General features: G+C 41.5%; 2 protein-coding genes across 3 annotated transcripts; one reads left to right on the top strand and one right to left on the bottom strand.

Moving 5' to 3' along the window:
- Positions 1-1,750: 1,750 nt before the first annotated feature.
- LOC148390036 (excitatory amino acid transporter 1-like) lies at positions 1,751-9,606 on the bottom strand. 2 transcript variants are annotated; one of them, XM_088392462.1, is made up of 10 exons: positions 9,466-9,606; positions 8,242-8,381; positions 8,022-8,159; positions 6,761-6,965; positions 6,649-6,691; positions 3,984-4,264; positions 3,671-3,904; positions 3,370-3,564; positions 3,160-3,294; positions 1,751-2,603 (listed from the first exon to the last, which is right to left on the bottom strand). In XM_088392462.1, the coding sequence occupies exons 2-10, from the start codon at positions 8,378-8,380 to the stop codon at positions 2,393-2,395; spliced, it is 1,581 nt and encodes a 526-aa protein (XP_088248588.1). In that variant the 5' UTR covers position 8,381; positions 9,466-9,606; the 3' UTR covers positions 1,751-2,392. The 2 variants fall into 2 exon arrangements, with proteins under 2 accessions (XP_088248588.1, XP_088248587.1); XM_088392461.1 differs by having other exon boundaries at positions 8,242-8,384; positions 9,466-9,600.
- A 3,394-nt stretch (positions 9,607-13,000) lies between these two features.
- nadk2 (NAD kinase 2, mitochondrial) lies at positions 13,001-23,407 on the top strand. Its single transcript, XM_088392000.1, has 12 exons — positions 13,001-13,795; positions 13,878-13,966; positions 14,410-14,498; positions 15,082-15,163; positions 15,348-15,431; positions 20,402-20,541; positions 20,628-20,721; positions 20,816-20,911; positions 21,479-21,534; positions 21,825-21,878; positions 21,943-22,066; positions 22,136-23,407. Exons 1-12 carry the CDS (start codon positions 13,562-13,564, stop codon positions 22,272-22,274), a joined length of 1,281 nt encoding a protein of 426 aa, XP_088248126.1. The 5' UTR covers positions 13,001-13,561; the 3' UTR covers positions 22,275-23,407.
- The last annotated feature ends 125 nt before the right edge of the window (positions 23,408-23,532 follow it).

The raw sequence follows: 23,532 nt of genomic DNA, 5'->3' as shown, positions 1-23,532 counted from the left end.
TAACAGACCGGATGGTCCGCTTCCTCTTTGGTCCGGAGAACACGACGTCCAGTGTTTCCAATAACAATTTGAAAAGTGGACTCATCAGACCACAAAACACTTTTCCATTGTGCATCAGTCCATTTTACATGAGCTTAGGCCCAGAGAACCCGGCAGCGTTTCTGGATGTTATTCATAAACGGCTTTTGCTTTGCATGGTAGTTTTAACCCGCACTTACTGATGTAGTGACGAACTGTATTTACAGTGGTTTTCTGAAATTTTCCTGAGCCCATTTGGTGATATCCTTTACACACTCATGTCGGTTTTTAAGGCAGTGCCGTCTGAGGGATCGAAGGTCACGGTCATTCAGTCTTGGTTTCCGGCCGTGGCGCTTATGTGCAGGGATTTCACCAGATCCTCTGAACCTTTTGGTATTATGGACTGTAGATGTTGAAATCCCTAAATTCCTTGCAATTTTGCTTTGAGAAATGTTGTTCTTAAACTGTTTGCCTATTTTCTCACGCAAAGTGGTGAACCTCGCCCCATCCTTGGTTGTGAATGACTGAACATGTTTGGGGAGACTCCTTTTATACCCAATCATGGTACCCACCTGTTCCCAATTAGCCTGATCACATGTGTAATGTTCCAAATAGATGTTTGATAAGCTTTTCTCAGCTTTCTCTGTATTTTTTGCCACCTTTCCCAACTTCTACTGGACGTGTTGCAGCCATGAAATTCTAAGTTAATTATTAATTGGCAAAAAACAATTTAGTTTATCAGTTTTAACATTAAATATGTTGTCTTTGAAGTGTATTCAATTGAATATGGGTTGAGAAGGATTTTCAAATCGTTGTATTTTGTTTTTATTTACATTTTACATAATTTCCCAACTTCGACCGAATCTGGTTTGTAAATGAATGGGCCTTTGCACTTTGTGCAATTTCAACCAGGAGCAAATGTGCGGCATTGAAGCGGCCGTCGCGCACGGCTGGTGACGGCCTTCACGGCCACAGGGCTCACTCAGGTGGGGTCCACGGATGCTCTGGAGCCTATCCAGGCAAGGGCCTTCGGTCCCCGTCGCCCGGTCAACGTTTCAGGCGTCTGGATGTACTTTGAGTGGACCGCGCGCAGGAGGCAGATTTTTCGTCGTTTCGCACAAAGACGGCATTAATTAAAATGACCATTTCTGGGGCGACAGATCCTTAAGCCACCAAAGTAATTGTGTCAATTAGCGCAAAGATTGTGCATGCGGCTCCATAACCAAACACAATTGGCTGCGAAGCTATTATTTTGTACCACATTAAAAAAAGATGACTAACCAAAGACTCGAAATTCATCGATGATTCTTACTGAACTCGCTGGCCAGCAACTATGTAGACAGATTAGCTCTCCACAAGCAATTTTCATTTGTGATAGCAGGAAAACAAGACTGGAGAAGGAACTAAAAGAAGCACATGTCTTTTTTTAACCAAAGAACTTAATCATTTTATGCCTTGTGCCCTCTACTTCCCGACTCACCACACTGTAGTGCAGCAAGACAAAAACAACATACTAAGCAAAGGGATCAGACAACTCCAGTAGGAAGAGTAAAATAGTCTTGGAGCTTGAGAACGTCACAATCGCTGACAGTAGTTGCATTGATGGGGCGCTTTTGAGCTGAACTTGTCGCAAAATACACAAATCATCAGTGAAGTATCTGAGCAGTTGAAAGGAATTGCACTGTCCTGGCAGAGAAGCCTTAATAACACAGGGACCATGCCAGATAATGAATACGATGCAAACAACTTTATTTTCCTGATAAACTTTAATAGTTTAGTTTAGTTTTGCCTCCCATATAATATTTATTTGTGTCATGGTAACTTAAAGGAATCCAATTGATAAAAATGTCCACACATGCGATAGTAATACATAGTAGGTAATAGCGGCCTAATAAACAGGCTTTAGGAACATTATATCCAACAATATTTTTAATCAATGATAACAATTGGTGAATATAAGCTAATTATGATAATCATTATGGTTAGACATTGTTTTAGCCCGCAGCATGCTTTTTTGAGTGTTTTTGGCTTTATTTTTAAAAAATACAACACTGCACTTCACTTCCATTTCCATTAACTAATTACGCACAAAGCACTTGCACACGTACACAATCCTTGTATGAAGATAATGTGATATTACATTAATGAGCATTCATTCATGAAGTAAATATATGGTACAAAAAAATCATAGACTATGTAATTAAAGCAAACTGTCTTTGTTATTTTGGATGGAAGAGGAATGTATTAAGTTCATCACTTGTTAAACAAGATAAAACCCAAATGTTATTTTGAATTCAAAGAGGAGAGCAACAGCTCAAAACGAAACAGCGTCAGTTGCATGTATTCAAAAGCTGAAGCGAATACTTCGGAAGAACTACATGATTGATTCATTGTGACCACGTTTGTCATTTTCCAAATCACTATCCTGTGAGATGAGTTTGTAAGGTTTCTTCCTCTCTTTCTCCTCCAGCACAGAGTTTCCCATCTCCACATCTTTGCTACGAAGCTCATGCCGGGAGAGGAACTCTATGATGCCTGCTCCGATTGAATCCCCCAAAACATTGGTGGTGGTACGCAGGCGGTCGCTATCGCACAAAAAAGAGGACGTCACTGTAGATATCACTAATTTAGCTTGATTATATAATTTTAAAAATCTAAATAAAACAATGTGACTATTTCATTTTGGTGGTTATACCGTGGTAATGTGGTTTGTTCATTCTTACCCAGTTACCCAGTTTTAAATCAAATTTACAAACAAACTGCCCCATGTTGTTTCACAACAATAATATTCGACACCTTTTTGTTCTGCTATGCTCAATAAAAAGCACAGATTTTCATATTTGGATCATCCTAGTTGAGGACACAGAGATTTTTCCACATTGCCCTAGTTAACCGAGTAATTTCTGAGAAGGGTCTTCTAATTGGAATTATTAATTTAGGAAACCTAATTATGTTTCTATGTTAAAACTCACTCCAGAAAATATTCAACACAAAGGAAAAGATGTAGAGCAGCACTTCAGGGAGAATCGAAAAGTGTGTCACTAGGTGATGAGGTGGGGATAGTATTGGCCTTTAAAATGACAAAGATGTGAATCCTGTCTTTGCGCTTCATTTTGTCACATGCTTATACGGGATACTCACAGGAACCAATCAACTGCAATGATCAGAGTGATGTCATCAGTAGGAAGTCCAACAGAAGTCAATACAATTACCATAGTGACCAGGCCTGCTTGTGGGATCCCGGCAGCTCCAATACTAGCTGCAGTTGCTGTAATACTTGATTAAAGGGCACACCTTTATTTTGTATATGTTTGTTATTCTTTACGCGAGTCATTATATGTTCATTCTTACCTAATGGTAATGATCTGACCAAAGTTCATCTCCATGTTGTTGACTTGGGCAATAAAAATGGCCGCTAGCGCCTCATAGAGTGCGGTGCCGTCCATGTTGATGGTAGCACCCACAGGCAATACAAAGCGAGTAATTCGCTTGTCTATTTTGTTGTTCTCCTCCAGACATTTGAACGTGACAGGAAGGGTGGCTGAGCTGGGAGATAACAACACAAAAATAAGACACGTTTGCACCATAGTTTACCCGAAAATTAGAGATCGTTACAATAAATCTGATGCTAACTGTTAGATTCAGGCCTCACCTGGAAGAGGTGCCCAATGCAGTGATCAAAGCTTGCAAAAGCCCAGCAATAAAAATGAAAGGGTTCTGCCGAGTGATGACAAAATACAGGGTGGGAAGAATAAGAATGGCATGGATCATTAGGCCAATGATCACTGTGATCGTATACATGCCCAACTGGCCACCCATTTGTGTAAGGTCATCCATCTCCACTATTTTCCCCGCAATGAGGAACAGGATACCAATAGGAGCATACCTGACAGAAGGAGGATGTAAGGTTAAGACAAATGTGAGTGAAATGCAAATTTAACAGGAAGTCAAAAGGTAAGTCCTACCACATGATGATAGCAACCAGCTTCATGATTGCTTCGTTGAGGCTGTCAAAGAAATCCCTTAGGAGTTGGCCTTGCTCCTTCATATTGCCAATGATCAGCCCGAAGCACATGGAGAAGACCACCAACCCTAGTGCATTGACTCCGTTCACCTGACCAGGCACTGGTATCACTTCCTCTCGGGTGATCTCCATAACTTCCTGGGTTCCATTGGTTGTATTAAAGAGGGTGTCGTTCACAGTCATGGTCACATGAATGACTCGTTTTCCATATTTGGTTTTGAACTGGACAAAGAAATGATGAAGGGCTTTTGTTAGATCCCCACAGTCCCTACATTTGCACACATTACACTGTCATGATCAAATCAATCCATTAACCCTGGGGTCATCAACAATATTTGTCAGAGGGCCAAAATTTTACCAGACAGTCACCTTGATGGCCAAATGGTTGAATAAAAATCAAATTTAGACATAACATTGTTATTAGATGTTCATTGTTTAGAAATTCATTACAAAATTAAAGGCATTCTTAGCCTTAAATGAGTGAGGCTTTTCTTTAGACAGATATTTTCTCTTTGTTTCTAATAATTATGGAATCTAGTCGTGGGTTGGATTGGATGGTTTGGCAGTGGTAGTCAAGTCAAAGTCTGTAACTAAATGCAATTGAGATACTGTGGTATAAACGGGCATCTTTTTTTTTTTTCATTAAAATCGGCTAATCCAGTATGAGTTGAAACAATTATGTAAAGACAAGTGGGCCAAAGTTTCTCTACAGCAATGCAAAAGACTGATCACCAGTTATCGTAAATGCCTGTTTTCATTTATTATTGTCAAGGGTGGAACAACCATTTATTAGGTTCCGGGAGATAAGGTTTGGAACATTATACTTACATGGGTTGTGAGATGTTACATTGGCTTGGTGATCTGAAACTGTGTGAAATATGTGATATACTATATGGCCTCAAAATAAATAACACATACATACATACATACATACATACATACATACATACATACATACATACATACATACATACATACATAGTACATACATACATACATACATACGTACGTACAAACCCACATAATCACATACACACACGTGCACATTCGCACACATTCATACATACATACTACATAACTGGCAAATACTTTAACTTACTGTATTCACTGTATTACTTTAGCATTTCCTCGATTCATAATTTCTTTAGTATTTGCTGTCACATTTTATTACTTCACTGCAACCTAAGAATGACATCATGCCAATCTAAAAATTCAGAATCTGGAATCTTCACACGGGATATAATCTCCAGACAATGATGTTGATACATATTTCACATCATTGCTTTTGTGTTGGCGGCTCGGCGGCATACTGGTTAGCACGCCCGCCTCACAGTTAGGAGGGTGCCAATTCGATTCCACCTCCGACCCTCCCTGTGTGGAGTTTGCGTGTTCTCCCCGCGTGGGTTTTCTCCCACATCCCAAAAACATGCTTGGTATGCCAATTGAGCACTCCAAATTGCCCCTAGGTGTGAGTGCGAGTGCGGATGGTTGTTCGTTTCTGTGTGCCCTGTGATCGGCTGGCAACCGGTTCAGAGTGTCCCCCGCCTACTGCCCGATGACTGCTGAGATAGGCTCCAGCACGCCCGTGACCCCCATGGGGACAAGCGGTATAGAAAATGGATGGATGGATGCATTTGTATTTGTGTTCAATTGTATAACGGTATAGAAATATTTAAAAAATATTTTGTTTCTGAGAAATAGCTCATCCATCCCTAAATAGCTTGGTTTTTTTGCAATCTAATTTATTAGATGTGATGGTGCTACTTGTGGTGAGTACATAACAGTGAGTGTGAATGTTTGAAAGCTGATTTCTTGTCAAATTCAAAACATTGTCAGCTCTAAACGATTTAAATACCGTAATTTCCGGACTATAAGCCGCGACTTTTTTCCAAAATTTTGAACCCTGCGGCTTATAGTCAGGTGCGGCTTATATAAGATTTTTGTCGTGATTTTTTGTGATGACTTGATCACTTTTATACACTCGTAAAAAGGCTGTGGACCACTGTTGTGCGGTATCTTGAAGAAAAAAACAACAACAAAAATACTATTTTGAAACACTACTATGGCTGCTGTTTATTCTGGCTGTGTTGCTTGTGACTATTATGAGCTTTAGTAAGAATGCACGCTAGGTGACCTGCGTCAAAAGGCTCTAAACCCTTTCTCTTACTCTGCCATGTGACTCAGAGATTACACAACGCAGTGGCGCTGTTTGGACCATCTGCATTGTATTAAAACCCAATCAATCAGCATTTAAATTCAATTCTTCTGACATTTTGCTCACCAAAAACAAGTTGTAATGAATGTGAACTTTTAATGCATTTTATTCAGAAGGTTACTTTGAACCCTGAGGCTTAAATGGCGGCGCGGCGTATTTATGGATTTTTACGGCTTTCTGTGTACTGTCTTTCTTTGTAAAAAACTCATGTGCACGTGCGGCTTATAGTGCGGTGCGGCTTATGTAAGAAAAAAACTAAAATATCCCTGAATTTTAGCTGGTGCGGCTTATAGTCCGGTGCGGCTTATAGTCCGGAAATTACGGTACACTAAAGCATACTGAATGAATACTGCTTCCTTAAATGGGAGAGATTAGTAATTTGATGGCTCACCTGTTGTGTGCAGGCTTGGACCAAATTTGGCGGAAACATATTTCTGAAAATGCAGTCAGTCAGAGATGGTTGAACAGAGTAAGAATGCTGACATACTTAAAGCGCAAGCTACCTGATCAGATCCAAAAAGGCATCTGCAGGACTGACTTGCTCTATCAGCTGTTGCTTTCCAAATTCATCTTTAGATCCTTTTCCTGGGTGGATGATCAGGACAATGAGGATGCCAATGAAGACTGCAATAAAGGTAGTGGTCATGTAGTAAACCACAGCTCTCATGCCCATCTTGCCCGAGGCTTTGCTGTCCAATGCTGCCATTCCTAATGCACACAAGGGTGGAGAAACAACACAGGATTTAGAGAAATGGAGAACGAAAGCTCCACATAACCCTTACAAACACTAGGAGAATATAGTCACCAAACGTTTCACAGAAACAGAGGCTCAAGCTGTCACAGATTTAATTAAACCTTCCAGGTACATTTATTTATTCATAAACCTAACCTAACTTCCGGAATCTGCTGTTGAACAATAATACGCTCGTTGTAACCTCAAACCTCGGCCCCACTTTAAAATGAAACCTGTGGCAAAAGAATTAGAGGTAAGTATGACTGCAGGAAGCCTGAAACGTTGCTCACTGCACTGTACTCTACTGGCCTAGATGAATGCAGCTGTTATTTAAAAATCTTTTAAAAATTTGGAGAACCGCAGTCAGGTAGCATAAAGCATAATGTGCAAAATATAACAGTGGTGCAACTCAGTGAGGGTTCTAATGTCCTTATTTGCAATTTAGCTGTGATGGCCTGAAGGACAAAGCTATTTTGGAGCCTGCTAGTCCTCCACCAAATGCTGTGGAACCTCTTTCCAGAGGCCAGCAAGGAGAACAGACAATACTGAAAGGTGTGAGGAGTCAATGCTAAAATTCTCGGCTTCGGATGCTGTGAATGTGTGATTAAATATTGTGTCATTTCCAAGGAGGTAATAATGAACTGTAAAATGAGAACTGTTTCTGTGCCATGTTCGAGATGGAAAGAGAAGAAGTCCCAATCATCTTTTCCACTGTCCTTACGACTCTCACAATTTTCCTGCAGCCCCAAGACTATAAAACTATCTGGGCTGGTTCAATCTCAAATTGACAATTATCTTCTTTATCTTTTTCCACATTCCGAATCGGGCTCCCGAATCCACCAGCTGCTCCACCTCCTCTTTGTACTTCAGGTCATTGAACATCCCCAATGAGGCCCACCACTATTGTGTTGTTTGTAAACTTCACAATGTGGTTGGTGACACACCAGAGCACACAGTTGTTTATCGTCACAGTAAACAGTTTATTTGTTTTTTTATGAACAGATTTATGTCCAAGACTTTGATTTTTGTACCTGTTATTAAACTGGAGACCAGTAAGGGTAAAACAAGCATCTGCAGCATTCTCATCAGTAGCTCTCCAGGGAATGAAAAGTACTTCACCTCTCGATAGGACATCTTGTAAGGACGCAAAGCAAATCCCAGAATAATTCCTATAAAGACAATGAAGATGTAGGACGGTTAGCCTGTTGGTTAAATGCTTCATTGTGCTAGCTTTGTACGAGGCACACATACCTACAATAACTGCACCAACCGTAAACAGAACAAAGGCGTTCTTTTTTAGGAAAGTTTGGATGTCCTCTTTGGAGATCTCTTCCACTTTCCTCTTGGCCTTCATGGTGTGTATGTGAATGCCTTCTCTGAAACGCTGCATCCTGCTGCAGTTAAACAGTCGGTCATGCTGGCATTTGAATGTGGATAGTGTATTAATTGATTATTTATTTTTTAAATGATTTTGATTTGATTGGCACATTCTAGTAGATTTTTCAAGGTACAGTATAATTTCGCAAAATGATGATGGTAGCTGACATGCATAGCTGCTGTGAGTGAGAGGTGGGAAGTGATGAAGATTCGATAGGCAAATGACTAAAAAGAGCCTGAGAAAATATTTCAAATTTGCAGCATCGACGTGAACACAGCGGCTCAATGGCGGTACCCCCGCTGACATACGTACCAACGAACAGGAGACACACTAACTGCTAAGCGCTGGCATTCAACGATTCACTTCTGTGGCAACTTATAAATAATTTTGATTGGCCAAAGCCATGACATCATGCTGATTAAAATGAAATTGTGTGCACCATAATGCATAATGCCTGCCTTACGGAAAGTTGTGTGAGCAATTACAGGCACTGTTTACAGTTTAGCAGTTTTCATTTTCCTTCTTTGCAATTGTGGGTATTTCTCTGGAGCCTCTGGCTTACACCCACATTCTAAAAACGTACATGTTAGGTTAATGGTTAATGTGAGTATGAAAGATTCTTTGGATGTTCAGGGTCACGAGTGAGTTGGGGAGTGGACTATGGGCGAGAACCGGCATACATCATGGACTAGTAGGCACTTAGTCCCAAGAAAACTAATTGGACTCACACTCCAATTCACAACCATGGACAATTTGGGTTCAGGAATTTAACTAACATTTTTGCAATTTAGAAAGAAACTGGAGTACATTACCCAGAAACTATGCCTGTGAAGCTTCCTGGCCATATGCTCAAGTGTGCTACAATAACATGATGACTAATTACCGACCTACCTACCTACCTACCTACCTACCTACCTACCTACCTACCTACCTACCTACCTACCTACCTACCTACCTACCTACCTACCTACCTACCTACCTACCTACCTACCTACCTACCTACCTACCTACCTAACTAGTGACTACAATACGATTCTAAAGCACCTGATGCAATTCATAAATCCATAACATGCAAGCTCGTCATTTGAGTCACATACCTCTGAAAATTTGCTGTTTGTTTCTTCTCTGCTGATGGTTACCTTGCAGGTGTGATGAGAGAAGCAGTTTGCGTTCTTTTAGGGATTCAGGACAGAGTGATGAACTGCAGAACACAGAATATGAGGAGAGATGGTGCTTTCCTACTAATAGTATAACTGAGAGGAGAGAGAGAGAGCAAAAGAGAGGGCGGGTGACCAACGAGGACAAATTAGAAAATGATCCTCTATTGGTTGCTTATAATGGTGACACATTTTTAGGCAAACTCACAGTTACGTCAACTCATCATCCACTTCAGTCTTTTCCTCCTTTTGTGTTTACCACCATCTGCAAGCTGCTTTGATGTAGCCATTCCTACAAATGGAAAATAGATCTGTGTTAAAAGATACACATTGCCTCACTGTTTTAATTTGAGCCATTTCCACAGAGAACATGCCACTCCACAATTAGCTGGAAAAAAAAGCCTACAGCTTATGCTATCATGACCGCACTGTATGGAAAAATAGTCTCTGATTAATGAAGTAAAGAATAATTAGAGAAGAATACCCCTAAAATCAGGTTAGTTTTTCAAAGTACCATATATTATGGGAGGTATATTTATCATACTTTAGCTTTTTTAGAAAGAAATTGGTCTTTTTTTCTGCTTTTTAACGTGTCCTCCCCTAACGGATTACTGTGCCTATTTTAGGGTGAGTGAATGCAGGTAAAAGCCCAGTTGTTTTCAGTTATTTGAAGAAACAACTATTTTACAGATACTAAAGGCCAAAACTACACTAATTTGCATCGGTGTCTCAACCTAGCGCAGACATTGAAATTTGTCAATTTGCTGAGATTGTCTGAATAGAATTGTTGTTAGAATAAGCCTCTTTGGCACACATGTTTAGCTAGGTAGTTTGAGCTTTGCTGTTATCTTGCTGTGACCCTTTTCTTGCTTTCACTGGCTTTTCCCTTCAGTTGAGATTGAAAGCTCACACACAAATTCCTTTCTCGATCTTTCTGGCATACATTAAATAGTTAAACTGAGAAGGCAGCCTCCTGATGATTCCTATTAGCATAGCGAGCATTAAAGAAAGAACTGGAAAACTATAACAAGACAAAATATTTTTCCTTCTCCGTCAACCGTTACTAAACATATGAACATGTTAATTTCCCTGATGTGTGGGGCACTTACTCTTGCCACTAGTGACTTGGATATAGTGATACACGTCGGCTCCAATGATTCTAGGATGAGACAATCAGAGATCACAAAGAAAAACATAGTGGGGACTTGTGATCTCGCCAGAAAGATGAGTCGGCGTCGCGTAATTGCCTCTGGCCCCTTGCCTGCGAGAGGTAATGGTGAGAGGTTTAATAGATTATTCTCGCTTAATCTGTGGATGGCTGGTTTCTGCAAGAATCAGGGACTTCAGCTTATAGATAACTGGTTCTCCTTCTGGGGCCGCCCCGACCTGCTGAGGAAGGACGGCCTTCATCCTAACCGTGAAGGCGTCATCACTCTTTCTAGTGGCATGGATTGCTGTTTGAGCCGTTCATGACAGGCCGCTTTAGAGCAGGCCGGGTCTGTTAAAATAAAGTTAACTCGCACGAGGCTGGTCTCCCATCATTCACACAGCTCCTTTTGTAGACTAGAGCATCACAGTTTGAATAGTGCTACAGCATACATTGACACACTTTCTACTAAGGTAGCAGACAAGTCCAATTACTCCGCCCTGACCGGTCTCACTGATGGCACGGTGCCTGCTCCTCATCACAGTATATGTCTGCCAAATATAAACTATCAAATTTCTATGGTCGTCGCACAAATAAACTTTTAAAGGTAAGGCCGGGCCTAGACAACACAAACGTACTTGTATTTTGTCCAAAAATCCTCTGATAGATACGGACTCTGATCAACCGATTAGACTCAAACTCGGTTTTATGATTAGATCACTTCACACAAAAGCGCTACTCGTTAATGACCTCATCACAGACTATAATATAAACATTTTTGGTTAAAACCTAATGAATTGCTGCCGCTTAATGAGGCCTTGCCTCCAAATTTTGTGAGCTTGCATGTTGCACGACTTTGTAGCTAAGTCCAGTATTCAAAGTCTACAGTTAATACTAAATGCTGCGGCGAGACTGCTCACACGGACGAGAAAATTTGATCACATTACCCCAATATTAGCCAACTTGCATTGGCTCCCGGTCCATTTAAGATGTGACTTCAAAGTTCTTCTATTAACCTATAAATCACTGCATGGCTTAGCGCCTTCGTATCTCGTCGACCTAGTTGTTCCGTTCGTTCCATCCCGTAACCTCCGCTTGCAAAATGCTAGTCTTTTAGTGACCTCGAGGGCCAAAAAGAAGTCTAGGGTCAAGAACATTTTCTATTCGAGCTCCAGAGCTTTGAGATGCCCTACCGATTGATATCAGAACTGTTAACTCAGAAGAAACATTTAAAACAGGATTAAAGACACATTTTTGTGCCATGGCCTTTAATTAACCTGTGGTGGCCAATTCGGCTGGGGTTTGTGTTTTGGCCCCCCCTCCCCGGCTGGGGAGGGGGTTAGGTGACACCCAAACTGATAACGGCTGTCTGGATTTCTTGTCAACCAATCGGGATGAGGAAACTGCGGCGGATTACCACCCTCGAAGACACTGCCAGGACAATTGAGGGAACCTGTTGCAGCTCTTCACTTTGAATTGGACATCCACTTTTTCTTTGGATTATTTTATATTATGTGTTCTATGTGCCCTCTCTGCATCCATTGCAGCCTGGTCATCCTGGAAGGGGGATCCTCCCATCTGTGGTCTCTCCTCAAGGTTTCTCATTTTCTCCTGTAGTTTTTTTTTTTAGTTTTTCCTTGCCCTCCAGGGAGTTTAAGATCAAGACATGTTTGAGAATGTAAAAAACTATCAAGACTTGCTTGTGATTTAGGGCTTTATAAATAAACTTGATGACTTGCCAGTAAATTCACCTTTTATTGAAAGTGAAAATACAACAATCCTGTTGTTTCATATTTTTCTTAAAAGACATATATATACAACACATAAATATACAATCACCACAAACCTCCACAAACATTGAATTCAAAATAGTTTGTAAGGGATATGACATGGTGGTGATGATAGAGTTATTTTTAACCATGACGAATAAATAATGTGCGATGTCTCCTCTTAAGGATTCAAGAAATTAGACCCGCATAGATCACTTATGGCATGAGTGACTTTCATACGTTATGCACTGGTGTCATGATAGCTTCAATGTATCTCGTATTTTGCAAACTCTTCATTTTGATAGGCATTGTCACCTGTAAAAATACAAGTGACACGCTGAACAAATTAATCCAAAATAGATTTTATAAGTAAACTACAGAGGTTTTGATGAATTATTTGAAAATCAAAAAGACAATCTGAACAGTAATGACCAATAGCAATTTGGGATTTCCAATTATCCTATTTTACTTGAATGCACCACAAGTTCAACAACTTTACTGGCAGAACACGCCCACCAATCTAACCTCACCTTCTAAGTAGCCAATAGGAGTGCCTTGACGCCATTACGTACGATAGATACGTGCTTGGTTGTAATGGACTGGAAGGTAGCCCCATGATTGTATCAAGTGGTCAGGTCTCCACTTGTTTGGGAATTTAACCTTTTCCGTCGTGTGTTAAATGCCTGTTGGAGTGTGTGTGGGGGACTGGTGCGGATTGAATCGTTGGTAATCATGGGACTTCTTGTTTACGATATTTAGGCAACGTGCTAAGCTTTGTTCACGTTAAGGTTAGCTTGTACACATAGTAACATTCAGGTGGGTACGAGAACCACCTTGTTTATTAAATTGGACTGAATGCCACTGTTACATACATGTTAGCAAAGAGACTCGAGCACTATTAAAAATAGTTATTTTTTTTTTTTACAAATGATCTAAATCTGTAGACTCGATGGTGACCTTCCAGACTTTCTGTCTACTCTCACTTCTTGAATAGATACTCGCCACTGCTAACGGATTGATAGCTTGATATGACATGTTCTGTTGGAAGTAACACCGAACGGGAGCGTCATTCGGCACATCTTGCGGAACTTGTAGTTTTGTGTTTTTGCACTTCTGAAGTATGCCTTGCCGTTCTGTGAAGAAGTTGATGTGTCTTGGAAATCACGTGGCGAGTCTAACCTTACGCGTAAGCCCACTTCGCCAAATTCACACTTCAACATGCAACTCTTCAACCGAACCAAAATATGGATTCAAACCTAAAAAAGTAGCGGTGGTTACCAAGACGACCCGATATGAGTTCGAACAGCAACGTTATCGGTATGCAGGACTCTCCGAGGAGGATCTGAAGCATCTGGTGAGACTTTCTTCCGTGAGGCTAAAAGCCACTGAACGATTTCGATTTGGAATTTTTACATGACTTTGAATGTGTTTTGCAGCTTGCTATGAAGGGTTCCAGCTACAGTGGCCTGCTGGAAAGACACAACATCCACACAAACAACGTGGAACATATTGTGAAAAGTCTACAGTAAGATGCTTGCTACACAGAGATACCCACAGCTATCCTACACTCGTCTCCCAAAATCACAGGTGTCAAACTCAAGGCCCGGGGGTCAGATCTGGCGCACCAGATCCTTTTAAGTGGCCTGTGAATTATGTTTATCGATTTAATGATGGATGGCTGTTTCTTGTGGAAATAACAAAATTGCATTTCACTTTGATTAACGTTGCCATATTGCAACTGTTACCCACCATTAAAGTCATTGCATTAATATTTGAGTTTTTTACCGGCCTCTAGTTTTGAAACATTTTTTGTGCATATGTAATATTATTTTGGTTCACAGTCATAACAGCCCTCTGAAGAAAACCGTTATTTGACATAAATGAGTTTGACACCCCTGATCTAGATGTTATTTTTGCTTTGTGCTGCTACAGTAAATTTGTGAGATGTATTTGAACATGTGTTTCTAGGAAAGAAGGAATTGAAGTTAAAGTAGTGAAAAGGGGGGGATATGATTCCGAAGTAGTGCAATGGGCAGATGCCATCATATCTGCTGGAGGTAAGAATGGTTTGGTTGTAGGTGTAGATGTTGGTAATCGACAGAAATATTGCTTGAACAAGGCTGAGCAATTTATCAAATTCAAATTGACATCACAATGTAGTAGAAAGCAATCTTCACTTGGCAAAGGCTGCAATTTTGGGAGGAAAAAAAATGCTTAATTTGGTTTGGTTGTGAGCTTTTTTTTTTAAACTATGTATAGGGGTGGAATAGTAGGTATACAGTAGTCTCAGACTGGTGAAATTTATTTCATTTACTTTTATTTTAGTGTAAGACTAACCTAAAGAATAAAAAATGTAATGTGTAACAACTTTGGTTGTTTATTGTAATACAGATTCATATATTGGTTGTGTTTGTAAAATATACATGCACAAGAATACCTTGAAAAAATAATCACATTGAGGGTGTGGGGGTGAAATATCGCAATTAGACTATTTTTCAAAATTGTTCAACCCTAATTTAAACTTTACCTTATGTTATTGTGGTCGAGTAAACAGAAAGGCCCAAAACAGTCAAATATACTAAGGTTTCAATCGACTATTAACTATAATACATGTTGTGTAACTGCAGTTTGTTTTATTAGGTGATGGGACAATGCTGCTTGTTGCCAGTAAGGTGTTGAGCAAGGACAAACCAGTTGTTGGAGTAAACACAGACCCTGAGAGGTACAATACAGCTCATCACAACACGGCAGTGTTTTACTTTCACTTTTCAACACCTACTGACAAAGTCAAAGACAATTAATGTTTCAATAAAATAATGTCTCATCTTGATCATCTCTGATGTTGCTTTACTCCTGGCTCCATAAAAAAAAAGTATAAATTCTTTGTATTTTGTTCTTTAATAAAGGTCAGAGGGTCATCTGTGCTTGCCTGTAAAGTACACTCGCAAATTCCCAGAGGCACTGGGGAAACTCTGCCGTGGTGAGTTCAGGTGCGTATTTACTCGCGTATATTCAGAGGCTTTGTGCATAATTTATTGTAAGATACAATCTTTTCACAACTAGTATTTAAAGTTGATCCTTTGAATTATCTTTTACAGTGTGTGTAGAAAGGCTCAAATCATCTTAAATTGTTGTTCAATTTGAATTTTAACATTGTTACTGCACTTCACTACATTTCTTGTCACGGCCGCGTTGTAGTCATAAGTTTGCCTGTGGAGGGCCAATATGACTATGAACCCAAATAATCCATAAACACCTCTTATACAATATAGACTACACAACAAATTGATGAATAACTAGTTTTGAAAGCCGAGAATTGTAAAAACTGTTCAATTATTTGAAAAAAGATAAACGGCAACAAAATTACTAGCAATTGCTCTATTTTTTAAAAGGTTTTGGGGTGGTGGTCGAACATCGGGGTGAAACGAGTTCTCCAGTAGTTCAGAGTGCCTCAGTTAAAGAAAAATGCTAAAGGTTTTTTTTTCCTGCCTTGAGTATTTTGTGTGCAGTGTCAAGAAAAAGTCAAGCCAACCACAGCAACAACTGTTCATCCTATCCATGACAATAACAGAGCCACCAACACAAGGAAAAGGCCAACTTCAAAGTGAACTTTACCTTACCAAATAATATACCTACAGGGGGTCCTCTGTTTACGACGTTGATCGGTTCATACGGAGCGATGTAAACCGAATTTTGGTGTAAGTCGGAATGAAACAGTATAGTAATAAAAAAAGAAAGCAATTCCTTACCTTTATTCCTGTGGTTGGCTTGCACACTGGAAGGGGCGTTACAAGAGAGAGAGACGACACAAAAGTCCAAGTATACTGTACTATTGATGGGCAAATGAAGCTACAACTTGATTCATGAACCCGTTGTTGTGTTTACTTAGACCTCTAGATGGCACTCTTTGTTCACCGAAGAGCTGAAAGCCCACCGACTTGCCATTTCTTAAAATACTCACTTTAAACCAACATTGCCATTCAGAGGAGCCAAAGAATACAACAACTGGTTCATGAAGCTTCATTTTCCCATCACTACCGTATACCATTCCTCGGTCCACAGCCTCTCCGCGGTGTATTCTTCCGCCGCGTGCACAAACTAGTTCCTGCGAGTGTTGCGAATATTGGGACGCCTTTACGGTGCAAAACCGCTTAGGTGGAAAAAAGACTTTAAATATATGAGATGATATACGAAAAAATAATATGAAAAGTAATATATGAGACTTATGTCATAAACTCAAAACAGAGTAAATCGAGGACGTCGTAAACCGAGGACCCCTGTTTACTTTAATCCCTTGGTACACTTTTATTTTGAAGATGTTTGTGGCAGCCTATTGTAGCGTAATGGCTGACTTTTTGTCAAGACTCTCTTTTTTTCTTTTTCTTTTTTATTCTATTATTTATGTTTTATTCATCCATCCATTATATGTACCGCTTGTCCCCACGCGGGGGCGCGGGCATGCTGGAGTCTACCTCTGAACCAGTTGCCAGCCGATCGCAGGGCACACAGAGACGAACAATCATCCGCACTCACACCTAGGTTCAATTTGGAGTGCTCAATCATGTTTTTGGGATGTGGGAGGAAACCAGAGGACCTGGAGAAAACTCGCGCAGGCACGGGGATAACATGCAAACTCCACACAGGGAGGGCCGGAGGTGGAATCAAACCCCCACCCTCTAAACTGTGAACCTGACGTGCGAACCAGTGCGCCACTGTGCCGCCTATTATTAGTATTAGTAGTAGTAGTAGTAGTTGTAGGGAGGGCCGGCGGTGGAATTGGTTCAGCACGCTCCAAACTGTGAGGCAGATGTGCTAACCAGTCCGCCACAGTGCCGCCCTATTTTATTCGTTTTATTTTTTTTTCTTCTAGACTTGTTGGGGTGTTTACATTGGCGTCACAGACTGTTGCCACCAATGTTAACAGCTCAACGTTGACCTGAAATAACCTTCAATTGCTAATTAAATTCTCTAAAATAAAAAATAAAACTAACTATACTGACATTATTTTTTCCATAATCACCCAGCCCTAAAATGCCATCCATCCATCTTCTTACGCTTATCTGGGGTCGGGTCGCGGGGGCAGCAGCTTTAGGAGGGACTCCCAGACTTCCCTCTGCCCAGCCACTTCATCCAGCTCATCCCGTGGGATCCCAAGGCGTTCCCAGGCCAGCTGAGAGACATAGTCTCTCCAGCGCGTCCTGGGTCGTCCCCGGGGTCTCCTACCAGGGAGGCGTCCAGGAGACATCCTGATGAGATGCCCGAGCCACCTCATCTGGGCTCCTCTCAACGTGGAGGAGTAGCGACTCTACTCCGAGTCTCTCCCGGATGACTGAGCTTCTCACCCTATCTCTAAGGGAGAGCCCGGACATCCTGCGGAGAAAACTCATTTCGGCGGCTTGTATCCGGGATCTCGTTCTTTCGGTCACGACCCATAGCTCGTGACCATAGGTGAGGGTAGGAGCGTAAATCGATCGGTAAATTGAGAGCTTTGCCTTTTGGCTCAGCCTTCTCTTTACCACGACGGACCGGTACAGAGTCCGCATTATTGCTGATGCTGCACCGATCCGCCTGTCGATCTCGAGCTCCATCCTCCCCTCACTCGTGAACAAAACCCCAAGATACTTGAACTCCTCCACTTGGGGCAAGATCTCATCCCCGATCCGGAGAGGGCATTCCACCCTTTTCCGACCAAGGACCATGGACTCGGATTTGGAGGTGCTGACCCTCATCCTGACCGCTTCACGCTCGGCTGCAAACCGCTCCAGTGAGAGCTGGAGATCAAGTGTCCAAAACATGCGGCCGCAAATCCGATGACACGACTACAAAGTCGATCATCAAACTGCGGCCTAGGGTGTCCTGGTGCCAAGTGCACACATGGACACCCTTATGTTTGAACATGGTGTTCATTATTGAAAATCCGTGTCGAGCACAGAAGTCCAATAATAGTACACCGCTCGGGTTCGGATCGGGGGGGAAGCGTTCCTCCCAATCACGCCCTTCCAGGTCTCACTGTCATTGCCCACGCGAGCATTGAAGTCACCCAGTAGAACAATGGAGTCCCCAGAAGGAGCGCTCTCCAGCACTTCCTCCAGGGACCCCAAGAAGGGTGGGTACTCTGAGCTGCTGTTTGGTGCATAGACACAAACAACAGTCAGGACCCATCCCCCCACCCGAAGGCGGAGGGAGGCTACCCTCTCGTTCACCGGGGTGAACCCCAATGTGCAGGCGCCCAGCTGGGGAGTAATAAGTATACCCACACCTGCTCGACGCCTCTCACCGTAGGCAACTCTAGAGTGGAAGAGAGTCCAGCCCCTCTCGAGAGGGCTAGTACCGGAACCCAAACTGTGTGTGGAGGCAAGTCCGACTATATCTAGTCGGAACTTTTCTGCCTCGCACACCAGTTCAGGCTCCTTTCCAGCCAGAGAGGTTGTTAGGGTTTACAGATTATTTTGATCGTATGATTATGTTGGAATGTAGACTTGTTTAAACCTTTTACCTTTCCTTGACTCTGAAATGTTTAACCATTCAGTTGTTGAAACTTTCCAAATGGTGTGGAAACATTCTTAGTCATCTAAAATGCTCCAATAGTTTCTGTTTCCACGACCTTGTAAAACAATGAGCCGGGACCCGCCGCACTGATTAACCAGTTGCTGAGGTGACCACCAAACCTGTCCAATGTCACCCCCACCCTGCTTTCTCTCAATAAATACCAGGGCTGCGGACTGGTCATTTTTGCCGGACTCGGACTCTGTGCTGAATTTGACCGAGTCCACCGAGTCCGACAATAAAAAAAAAATACGTTCAATTTTATTTTCATCATGGTGCTGAGAATGCGCGTAGGAATACTGTCCACAGCCCTGCTTACGATCAATGCGGCCACGTTGAGTTGCACTTGGGCTAATGTTTACATTATGTACCAATGTCAAGGACGATTATGTCACCCAGCTTATATCATTGATGTGTTTCGATAGTTGTGGGGTCGTCACTAATTATTTGTGTTTAGATAAATGTCTGAGCTATAATGGTGTAATTAATGATTAAAAAATATTATCTTACATGTCCTGTGTTTCAGAATGGTTATTTAATTGGGCGAGAGTGTGTGTTTTCAAGCGTTTTGCCTCATGCCAATGGCACTCAGGACTAAGGGTGGGCTTCAATGACTATTTTTGTAAAGCCATGCATTTAATACCATGTCAAATAATATATTAGCGTGTAGGTTATGTTCCAATGTATCCTCTTCTATCGGTTAAATTGTCAACCGTACATTTATGACTACGCCATGAGTGATCAACGTTATGAACTAGCACAACTCCGGTAGGTCAAGGAAAATGTTATCGATCCGACGTCCGATTGGAACGTCGCCTCACTTTTACGTCCGCGCTCTCAGCAAGGGATCCTATATAAGCCGAACAAGCCATGTGAAAGCAGTTGCGTTCATACTGGTAGATTTTGATCAGAATTAGCCTTGAATAAAGACTAAGCAGTCACATAAATTAACAGAAAAAATGGACACTCGGACTCGGTGGTCAAGAGGCCGGACTCGGACTCGGTGCAAAAATCCGACCGAGTCCACAGCCCTGATAAATACTCTCTTGCAAGAATCCAAAGTCAGACCTCATTCGATCATCGCTGTACGCACAGCGACGAATGACTCTCCACTTTCAAGTGCTTAAAAAGGGGATACTGTCTCCTGTGTGGTTCTTGCAAAAATAAGTTAGAGTGAGCACCACTCTAACAGAGGTGACATTCCATGTCCCAAGAGCCAGCTTCTGCAGCTGGGGATCGGACCGCCAAGGTCACTGCCTTTGGCTGCCGCCCAGCTCACAATTCACCCGACCTCTTTGGCCCCTCCCACAGGTGGTGAGCCCAGGGAAAGAGCCCTAAAATGCTTCATTAAAAATTGAATAGATATTTATACAAGGGAGGAAATGTGTGCTCACCTTCTCTGTACCACTTTCAGATGGCAGTGGCGACAAAGGATTCGACTTCACCTTGAGGGCACTGGAATAAATCCCACTCCGCTAGACCTGCATGAACAGCAGCTGAGCCTGGAGCAACACAGCCAGGCCCATCGCATCACCACCATGGACCACCAGCAGAGTCGGTCTTTCTGCATTCTGTTCCCCAAACTAACCTACTGGTCTTGGAATAAATGTGTTCCCTTGTCAATTTGGGTTGGCTCACAGAGACCGGAGTACTGAATGAAAGCGTCTCCAAGCCCAGTCTTCTTCCCGTCCGGAGCCTGAATGAAATCTTCATCGGAGAATCTCTGTCGTCCAGGTACTGCTGTAATTGAAATGCGACCCACTTGCGCTTCTGCTGCATTGATAATCTTGGTAATTCATGATCTTTGAATTACTTGCTGGTTCTTCAGGGCGTCATACTATGAGATCTCAGTCGATGATGGTCCATGGGAAAAGCAGAAAAGTTCAGGGCTCAGCATTTGCACAGGAACAGGATCCAAAGCTTGGTAAATCACACACTCGTGTGTGTGTGTGTGTGTGGGGGGGGGGGGGGGGGGGGGGGTGTTAACAAAAATAACCACAAGTTGTTTTCCATGGCCTTGCCAAACTTGTCCTGTGCCCGAGAATTTGTGGCGGCAAGTCTGATGACACAACCACAATATCCATCGTCAAACTGCATGCACATATGGACACCATTTGTTTCAACATGGTGTTCGTTATGTGACAACCAAAAGAACACTGCATGTAGGCACAGGTCACAGGTCTTAAGTTTGAATGTGCTGTGAAATCTAATACCGTATTTGCCGGTGTATTGGTCGACCTTTTTCGATCCAAAATCGACCGAAAAAAATCGACCTCGACTTATACACCGAGTCATAAAATTTAACTTCGTATTCATCGCTTCAAATGTGATGGTAACCAAGGCCGTTTCTCATGCATCTCATTGTGCGTTGCACTTAGAAAATTTGAACCGGGCGGCGTGCGCGAGTGCTATTTTATCAACAGTTCAGCTTGCATAATTGTAGTTTTTATTCCTTTTTGAAGATTTATGTTTCTCCCATTGCTGTCTACAGGTCATATAACATCAACAAACTTGCTGAACAAGCGGTGAATGAGATCCTAACAATAGGTACCTTATCACTTTAAGGGAAGTGAACTCAAACATTTTCTGTACAATATTGATATATATCTGATCTAGGACCACATAAGTAAGCGACCTAGGTCAGAGTTGAGAAAACTGCAAATGACCGTCTTAAAAAAAATCTGATGCGGGTTGCATACGGGCAAAATAATCTGATCTGATTTTGATTTGCTGCAGTGTGATCTTTGCCTGTTATTGTCAAGAACATATTTGAGTTGCCTTCCCCTTTCAGTAAACCACCAGCATCTTAGCTGATTAGTAACATCTATTTTTTTTAGGAAAATGTCAAACGGGCCTTGCTATTCCACTAAACCCTGAATTTATTGATAAAGGTAAGTTAATAAACGCCATCATTTCCTTTTTTTTTTTTTTAAACACTGTTATATTTGTGTTCAGTTACTGACAGGTACAATGAGTCATTGGTGTTCAGTCCAGAGGACAGACGCTTGTTCTTCAGCATCCGAGAGCCAATCGTAAACAGAGTGTTTTCAAGCAGCCGGCAGAGAGGCTTCGCCAGCAAGTCTGTCCCTGACACTCGTCTTATTCCTTAGTCCAAGTGCTCCCTCTCTGAACTTTGTTCTTCCCTTAGGGTGTGCGTTCGCTCTCGGTGCTGGGACGCCTGCATGGTGGTGGATGGTGGTAGCTCATTTGAGTTCAATGACGGCGCCATTGCAACAATCAGCATGAGTGAGGATGATCAACTCCGCACAGTTGTTCTGGATAACTGAGGGAAGTCTAAAGCAGATAAGACTGGCTTCTCCTAAGATGTGTAAAGCATTACAGAACCATGTGGGCTGGTAGATGGTGAAGGGATTTTTTTTTTTTACAAGCATAAAAAAAAAAAGGGGGGGGGATTATTTCTACCTCTTGTCCTATTAATTTTTGTCTTTATCCAATTTATAATTAGGTGATGCAATACTTGACTGAATCAACACCAAAATAATAAAAGCGAACGTGACACTCAGCCACTTGCAGGTCACATCTGCGCATGTGTGAGAATCAAGTGTATAAAAGGAGGCTGCCAAACAAATGGCTTTGAATGATAGTACAAAGCATGCAGGTGTTGAAGAAAAAAAAAAAGCCTTAAATAACAACTGCACTCTGTCCCATTCTTGAGCATTGGTGTAAAAAGAATATTTTCAAAGAATTGGTAACCTCCGTTCAATCAATTAATCAAGCAAACAGATAAAAAAGATGGACCAAAATGGTAATTCTTTTGACCATATTTTCTTTATCAATATCTTGAAACTGATTAGGAAGAGACAGGCAATATGGCAAGCAAGGTAACAGGGAGTGAAACCCAATGCGATCAATCTCACAGAAATAATTTACTGTCAGTATTTGAACCATATTTTTCATGTTTTATTTAAAATATCAGCTTTTTCCATTGACTCCATTCAAAGTTGGTTGCTGAAGAGCCAGAGATCTGCAAGTGGCCTATTGTGTTTGTGCTTGTGATGTTCCTATTTCCTCTATTCAAGTTTTTATTGGGAGAGGGAAAACAGATTTGTTTGAAAAGATATTTTTGTAGTTGTACTAGTATCAAATAAGATTTAAAAGCAAACATTGCACGAAAGGGAGAATTTAAAACCAAGAGGGGCCTTTTGCTCCTTGTCTTAGGTCAATTGCTAAGTAGAAAGCGCAATAAAATGTGAATTGATTCCAAGATTGAGTGTTGATATATTGAAGGTGCATATTAAATATGAGAGGGCTTGTATGGAATTATATTGTGATATGCAATGTGCCATGTTCTTCAGTGTCAAAACATTTTCTGTAACACGGGCCCTGTTTCATTCAACGAACAGCATTCTGCTATATTATATCTGATACAATAAAGGTAAGATTGGTGCTTAATCTTAAACTGCTGGACAACCTTTCTGTTTAGTGCATATACAGAAAAACAAGCACTCGCCAGCGGCAGACTTGTTTATAATGAAGAGCAATTTAAGATTTTTGACACTATTTTTTTAATCAACATATAGAAGA

This window comes from Syngnathus floridae, chromosome 12 (assembly GCF_059516105.1).
Source record: "Syngnathus floridae isolate MCC-2025c chromosome 12, RoL_Sflo_1.0, whole genome shotgun sequence".
NCBI lineage: Eukaryota > Metazoa > Chordata > Actinopteri > Syngnathiformes > Syngnathidae > Syngnathus > Syngnathus floridae.
The sequence above is the reverse complement of the archived record's forward strand: the minus strand, read 5'-3'. Positions and strand labels throughout refer to the sequence as shown.

What these genes read in the sequence shown, in the direction of transcription:
- LOC148390036 (XM_088392462.1), bottom strand. Translation starts at nt 8,380, where the DNA reads ATGCAGCGTTTCAGAGAAGGCATTCACATACACACCATGAAGGCCAAG. An exon ending in GGTCTCCAGTTTAATAACAG is followed by an intron (nt 6,966 to 8,021) that starts GTACAAAAATCA and finishes TGTGTGCATTAG; the next exon opens with GAATGGCAGCATTGGACAGC. An exon ending in GGTCAGATCATTACCATTAG is followed by an intron (nt 3,295 to 3,369) that starts GTAAGAATGAAC and finishes CCTTTAATCAAG; the next exon opens with TATTACAGCAACTGCAGCTA.
- nadk2 (XM_088392000.1), top strand. Translation starts at nt 13,562, where the DNA reads ATGCCTTGCCGTTCTGTGAAGAAGTTGATGTGTCTTGGAAATCACGTG. An exon ending in CATATTGTGAAAAGTCTACA is followed by an intron (nt 13,967 to 14,409) that starts GTAAGATGCTTG and finishes ATGTGTTTCTAG; the next exon opens with GAAAGAAGGAATTGAAGTTA. An exon ending in TGCCATCATATCTGCTGGAG is followed by an intron (nt 14,499 to 15,081) that starts GTAAGAATGGTT and finishes TTGTTTTATTAG; the next exon opens with GTGATGGGACAATGCTGCTT.